This window comes from Austrofundulus limnaeus, unplaced genomic scaffold (genome assembly GCF_001266775.1).
Source record: "Austrofundulus limnaeus strain Quisiro unplaced genomic scaffold, Austrofundulus_limnaeus-1.0 Scaffold1, whole genome shotgun sequence".
Lineage (NCBI taxonomy): Eukaryota > Metazoa > Chordata > Actinopteri > Cyprinodontiformes > Rivulidae > Austrofundulus > Austrofundulus limnaeus.
In genome coordinates, this window is record NW_013952403.1 from 9,132,496 (window position 1) to 9,139,550 (window position 7,055).

The following is a 7,055-nucleotide window of genomic DNA, read 5'->3' on the forward strand; positions in this document are numbered from 1 at the left end:
ACTGAGGTCCTCCATCCACATGACAGAGAGGGGAACACAAAAATGACTCAGCCTGTAACTGAAAATATGGATGGAGGACAACAGAGCTGCTTCATGGAAGAAGAACCTCAGCTTAGCCTGTTAGCCTTTGCGCTAGTGATATAGGCTATATTGCCTTATATGTATTAGCTCAGTGCTAGCACGACAAGCTAAAAAGCTAAACTGAGGTCCTCCATCTATATTTTCAGTTGCAGGCTGAGTCATTTTTGTGTTCCCCTCTCTGTCATGTGGATGGAGGACCTCAGTGACGAGAGGAGAATGTGTAGCACTGAGCTAATGCATACATAAGGCGGCTGTGGCCGAGTGGTTAGGGGAGTCGTCCTGGAACCGGAAGGTCGCCGGTTTGATCCCCCATCCAGCTGTCTCAGTTGTTATGTCCTTGTGCAAGACYCTTCACCCCAAATCCCGAGATATACTGTACTTTCYTTTTGGTCCGCTGGTTGGAGTGCGCGCGCACTGCATTTACAGTTTTGCCGCTGTGTTTATAGTTGACGTGCTGCGGTGCACGGCAAAGTGCTGTTCTTTTATTTGTTATTAAAAATCAAGTTTTTATAAGTAATGATCAAAAGACTAATTCTAAGACATTCTTTAGGTTTATTTTTCAGATGAGTAAATTTACTTAATACATTACTAGAACATGCAATTCATTTTTCCAAGCCTTTCTACACACAGATTCATCTTTCTGCATCACTTCAGCAATCTCCTTCCAAACATTCTGTGCCATTTGAACATCTTTATGATCTCTCATGTAAATGCTGGTATCCGTGAACAGCTTAGCGTCGTCAGCAGCGCGCGCACTAGCCTTTGTGGTGTTTCAGAAAATCGGAGGTGCACGATACGCGCCAAAACGACGCACGGAGCCAAAGCGCAGGGGCGGGGACCGCAATATTGCATCACTTTTGGCGTGCGTACACTGCGCGTTGCATCGAGTATAAATCTAGCTTTATGCCTCTGATGTGTGTCCCATCAGTYTATGAATGTGATTGGCACTGATTAGTCTCCATAGATGATTGTACAGCTTTGTAGAGACCTAACAGAGTGCTGTGTGAATGGGTAAATGAGGACACAGATTGTAGTGTGACAAGCTTTGTGTCCTGGATGGATAGAAAGACGCTAAATAAGTACAGTCCATTAAATGGTGATAGCATCGGGGCTAATGCTAAAGCTAACAGGCTAAGCTGAGGTTCTTCTTCCATGAAGCAGCTCTGTTGTCRTCCATCRATATTTTCAGTTACAGGCTGAGTCATTTCTACCTTCTCCTCTCTGTCAACGCTCTCTGGTTTCATTTAAAAGAGTCGATCATCAGATATTGTCCAAGATTAACCTTCAGGGTGGATATAGCTCGCTAGCAGCCTCGTGCTGATGACCTATCCATGTCATCATTTACCCAGAATGCTTTGTGTGTAAATAAAATGGCCCTGTCCGTGTAATATATTTTTAAACTTTCAGTTTAAAGATTATAAAAACTTAACACCCTACAGTATTTTTAAAGTCTTTATTTTACAGTTAAAATATATGTTCATTAAATAGTCTGTTGCAACTAATCATGGATCCATTTAAAAACACTACTTGTCATGACCTGGTTGTCTGATAATAGACAAACAGTTGTAATTGTGGTATACCAACATGTCAGACCATTTTGATATTAGCATGATAGGATCGATATTTGAGTTTGTTTCTCACCTCTACGTTCAGTCAGTCCCTTTTACAGAAGTGCAGTTCTGCCTCTGAGTAGGCAGGAAGATCTCTGTACGAAACAAGTGTGGGAGATAAAGTTTTAGTCAGCGCTGATGGCACAACTTCAGAATCTATCCACACATGCTAACATGTAGCATCCATATTCTGTAAACACAGCGTTGTTAAAATAAGCGTCTTATCGTTAAATATTTATGGTATTAACACAGATGCGCCAGGGAGCGTTTCTGGTGAACACATCAAGAGGCGGACTTGTTGATGAGAAAGCACTAGCTCAGGCCCTGAAGGAGGGCCGGATACGAGGGGCCGCCCTGGACGTCCATGAGACCGAGCCCTTCAGGTAAACTTGATGTTTTTTGGCCACAAAAGCTGACAAAATGTTTACAGACGGACATGACACAGGATCTGAGTCTCTCCACTTCAAAACAATCTTAACCCCTTCATCTCCACAGTTTTTCAACCGGGCCCCTGAAGGACGCACCCAACCTGATCTGTACCCCTCACACGTCCTGGTACAGCGAGCAGGCCTCAGTCGAAGCTCGTGAAGAAGCAGCCAGAGAAGTGCGCCGCGCCATTACTGGTAGGACGTCATCTTACGCTTAACATCAGTCTGTCTACACGTCTGTGTGTCATCACCTAAAGGTCAAATTATTAAAAACGGACCAGTCTCTGCTCTCATCACTAGTGCACCTGTCATCGGGACTTAGGGTTCCTAATTAAATCTTCGTAGTGAGAGTTGAAAAATGTTTTGTGTGACCTGTAGACTGGTTTAAATCACAGTAACGTGTGAACTGAATGATCTGATTTAGACCTTTAAAAATAACTGAGCTTCATCATTTTTTAACAAAATCAAACACTGTAGGTAAGTCACTTAAAATAAGTAATAAAGTTTATGTTTGATAATCTATCATTACATAAAGGTTTCAGTGTTGCCAAACATCTTGGGCAAAATCTTAAAGTACTGGAAAGCTGATCATATATCCTTTTTAGGGATGAAATTCTTTAAACTAAATAGTTATATGGTCCTCTCGACTGATGGGCAAATCTCAGCTTTCTCCATCTTCCCTGTATTAAAGGCAGCTACAGAGGATAGCTTGTTTTGTTTTAGAGGATGACTCCCATCCCTTACAGGGTGAGTTATAGTCACTTCCCCCTGAGAGGAGCTACTGAGTCCCTAAATGTAAAACAAAATGTTATAGAAGCAACTTTGTTCCTGCAGCTATCATCAAATTAAATAAGCTGTAATTTAAATTGCCCTGTTCGATTAAGCTGTTTGTTTTTATTTTTTTTATTTTTTTATCAGTGAAGTCTTGAGCACTCTTCTAGCAAGCTGTTTTTGTATGTTATCTTTGTGCCACTCTGTGGTTGTGTATGGATGAATGTATGGAGGGAAATTCACTGCAAAGCAACTTTGCCCAAGGGCTAGGGATGGGTACCTTTGACATCTGAATCTATTCGGGACCAATATCTGGTACCTGGTTAATTGGTACCGGTACTTAAGGGTACCAATTTTCGGTACTTTGTGTGTGTTGTTTTTTTAATAGTAAACTTTTTAAACATATTTCTCAATATATAAAATATAACAAATATCAAGACAACATCCAACTCTTTGTATTGTAACATCAGTTGTTTAATTAATTTCTTTAAAGTGAAAACTCTTGAAAACAACAAGACTGTTTTGRCTTATTGCACAAATTAAAATCCAGCTCCACGTGTTTCTATTGACGTCATTTCCCAGCTAGAAAAATTGTGTGATGGAGGTCCATGGAAGGCAAATAAGTTTAAATCAAATAAGCAAAAGAGGATGGAGTTAAATAAATAAAAAGGTATTCAAACTACGTTTTGAGCATCCAAAACGCTCCAACACTTCAAGCTGGCTGCTTGTGCTCTTTAGGTCAGACGTGTTCGGACTGTCGGGAAGCTCTTCTGTTGTTTTCCTCTGCCGGTCTCTGTTTAATGGTGGATGAAACAAAGTGGTGGTACTTTATTTATTTTGAGCAAGAGAATGTCGTGCTCACAAGATAATTAATCCACCAGATAATTCAGAGGCGGTCTGTTCGGTGAGTTTTACTCCAGGAGCTGCGAGGCTTTCAAGTTAAGTTCAGTCAGCTCTGTTTACTGAACCAGCAGCTGCTGATATCGTTACGCTCCTGCGCAGTGCTGCATTCAGGACAAGCATGGAAAACTCAACACTCTTACACCAAACCTTTCGAAGTGATGCGTTTAGGTACCGAAACATGGTACCGTTTAATGTTACGTGAATAGGTTCTTGGTAGTACAGACAGAATTCGGTCTGTACTTAAAAAAAATGTGTCGAATTCAGTACCCATCCCTACCAAGGGCATGAATAAAGTAACCTGAACTGTTCAGTTTATGTGATGGAAATGACACTCAGCTACTACCACACCATATTTTATTTTGAGTTGAAGCCATTTCTGCTTCCTTAATGTTGACTCCAAAGGTTATTTATCTGAAGATGTAAATCTGGTGGTGACGTTCAGTAAAATCCATCCTCTGGTTCGTGGGATATTTTGCCAACGGACAAACCAACCAACAAATACACCACTGCCTGTGTTTAGTGAGAACAGGATGATGGATATTTAAATCATGGTTGTAAAAATATCCAGCTGTGCTCTGAATGCTCTCATTAGACCTGTTTGCAGATATGATGGAACTATCTAAACCTCTGCAGAGGACTGATGGTCTGTTTGCTTTGCTTCAGGTCGTATCCCAGACAGCCTGAAGAACTGTGTTAATAAGGAGTATCTGATGGCCGCCTCTCAGTGGCCCAGCATGGAGGCAGCTACTGTTCATCCAGAACTTAACGGAGCCACCTACAGGTGAGGGGGGAGGATTAATGAGGGCCAGGTTAAACCCAGGTCCTCAGCAGCTCTTCACACGAGCCCTCTGCTTCCGTTTTCAGATTCCCCCCCGGTCTGATCAACGTCGCAGCGGCAGCGGGGCTGCCAGGAGCAGGCGCCGCCGTCGAGAGCCTGGTTCCAGGAACCCTGGCGCACGCCATTGCCCCCGTGTCCCACCCTCCTCATGCCCCGTCCCCAGGGCAGCCCACCAAGGCTGAGGCCGACAGAGACATCCCCTCCGACCAATAGCCCCCCTCTGCCGGCGCCAGCACATTCCGTCGTCTCTGGAAACCAAACCCCACCACCATCCACCTCCTCCCAGGATCAGACACGACCTGACCTTCCTGTGAACCGGAAGCACCAGTTCTGACCCATCGTGGATCTGCAGTCCTTTCCTCTGATCACACACAACCAGCCCAGGAGTGACCTATTCACAGCTAGCCCTATCCCACCTCCCATCTCCATCTCACACACACACACACACCCCCTCCCTCCACTACGTCAGCAATAACTGTGTTCTCAAGGATTCAGTGATTGGATTGGTTTAGTTCCTTAGTTGGCTGTTGTTTTAATGGAAAGTTGATCTTTTGTGGTTCTAGGTGTTTCTGTTTGTTTTTGTTTAAAAAGAAAATGCTTTTTTTTTCCTGACATGAGGCTTCAGTCTGCTGACTCGCAGAGACAGAAGGGTTGAAGCTCCGTATTGTACATTAATGACTCGTGTTACAGCTCTCCTCTTTTTATTTTTATTTTGTTTTGTTTTGTTTTGTTTGTTCCCCCTGTTTCTCTTTGCTTGTCTTACGATGGGGGAAAGTGCGTACCGACGTAAAACCTCACAGACTAACCCCACCCAGCCCACCAGGCCCTCATCTTTCCCCACCCCTGACACTGTTGGAAGCTCGCTCAGCAGAGACCCCCATAGGTGCAGTCAGTGTGAAGTGTTTTTCTAACTGTGAAGCGTGTTACCCACTCAGTTCAAAGCCTGCTCGAGTGTTAGGTCATTTATGGAAAGAAACCCAAATTATCTGCACTTACAGATGAGTGTTTCTAGTTTTAAGGCAGTCACCCCCCCACCCACCCACCCACTCAAGGAGTCCCACCCCTCATTGGTTTTTCTGCCTTGCTGAAACCTTTAAAGCCAGCAGAGGGCGTCGTCTGGCTGCTCAGTTGTAGACAGAAGAAAAACAAAGTTTAACAGAAAGTGATCGACCTGCGGCTGTATAGTTTAATAAGATCTCACCACCCTGCAACCACACATCCTACACCACCACAACCCCTCCTCTCATGCCCCCCACCCCCTCCCTCATCAACTCATGAACCAGTGTGCCGTTCCTTCAGGTGTGAGGGGGACAGTACGGGTTCGATTCCCCCTGTTCGGAGCAAGCACACAGGCGTTCCTGCATGCTGGCTTCATTAAAGACAGTGATGTGTTCGTTTTGTCTCCTTCAACTCTGTTGTGAAAACAAGCTGTCGTCGTTCCAAAGGATCTGTCCCCAGGAGTTCACTCTGAAACGCTGTTGCCCACCCCCACACCCCCGGGTGTCAAAGGGGAAACACCTTCCTAGTACCTCATTAACAGATATTGAATGTACCGTGCATACCCTTTTTATTTTTATTTTATTTTGTACAGATATTCCTGATACCTGTACACACTCTTTTGACTAGAGCGTTAGTGAAGACGTAGCAGTTTAAAAAGAAAAAAAAAAAAGAAAAAATTGCCCCACAGGAAGTGATTGGATCCAAATTCAGCAGGTTCAGTAACGTCACTGAACACTCAGGCTTTAAAAACATCTTTCTTTTCATTATTGTCATGTCGCAATTAAATCCAGCACAATTTCAGACTGTAAAAGTGCTTCAACCTCAGTTTTACTGGCTGATGGAGAGAAAAATAAAAAGTTTAAGTAAGAGGTGATTGTTACAGTCTGCTAGTTTTTCTCGAGTAGAACAGTGGTAGTAGATGCTGTTTTATTTTCTTCCCTTTAATGTTGAGCTGCTCTGTCAGTAGTGCATGTGAGGTCTTAAGCCTTTGCCCCCTCTCTGACGTTTTTTTTTTTTAAACCCCAACAGCTCAACGTGTTTTCAGCCAGAGTTGCCATTTTTTATTTGTCGTGGTCAGTTTCCAGTGCCGTACGATGTGCCCCCTCCCCTCAGAGTCTACGAGAGACACGGAGCATGTCTGTGTCCTGAGATGGTAGGCTCCTCTGTCATGTGATGAGTATATATTTTTTAAGAAAAATAAAAGAAAAACAAAAGAATACCCTCTCTCCCATAGTTTGGATTATGCGCATTATAGTAATTTTGCTGTTGATGATGACTATATCTATTTTTCAGTTCAGCAATTGCTGTTATAAGAAGCCTTTTTTGTTCTTTATGTTTTTAGTTTTTATCGTAGAACTTCATTTTTAATGGATGTGTCGTCTGCGTTCTACATGTTGTACTGAAACATTTAAGAGAAATCAAGAC

At 43.2% G+C, this 7,055-nt stretch overlaps 1 protein-coding gene across 3 annotated transcripts in view; it reads left to right on the top strand.

Moving 5' to 3' along the window:
- ctbp1l (C-terminal binding protein 1-like) overlaps nt 1–6,978 on the top strand; it is a 16,225-nt gene extending 9,247 nt beyond the window's left edge. For all 3 annotated transcript variants that reach the window (XM_014008595.1, XM_014008606.1, XM_014008614.1), the window contains 4 exons: nt 1,944–2,074; nt 2,187–2,314; nt 4,457–4,574; nt 4,658–6,978. In XM_014008595.1, coding sequence (XP_013864049.1) covers nt 1,944–2,074; nt 2,187–2,314; nt 4,457–4,574; nt 4,658–4,844 — 564 coding nt within the window. In that variant the 3' untranslated portion in view covers nt 4,845–6,978. The remainder of the gene's footprint in view (nt 1–1,943; nt 2,075–2,186; nt 2,315–4,456; nt 4,575–4,657) is intronic.
- The last annotated feature ends 77 nt before the right edge of the window (nt 6,979–7,055 follow it).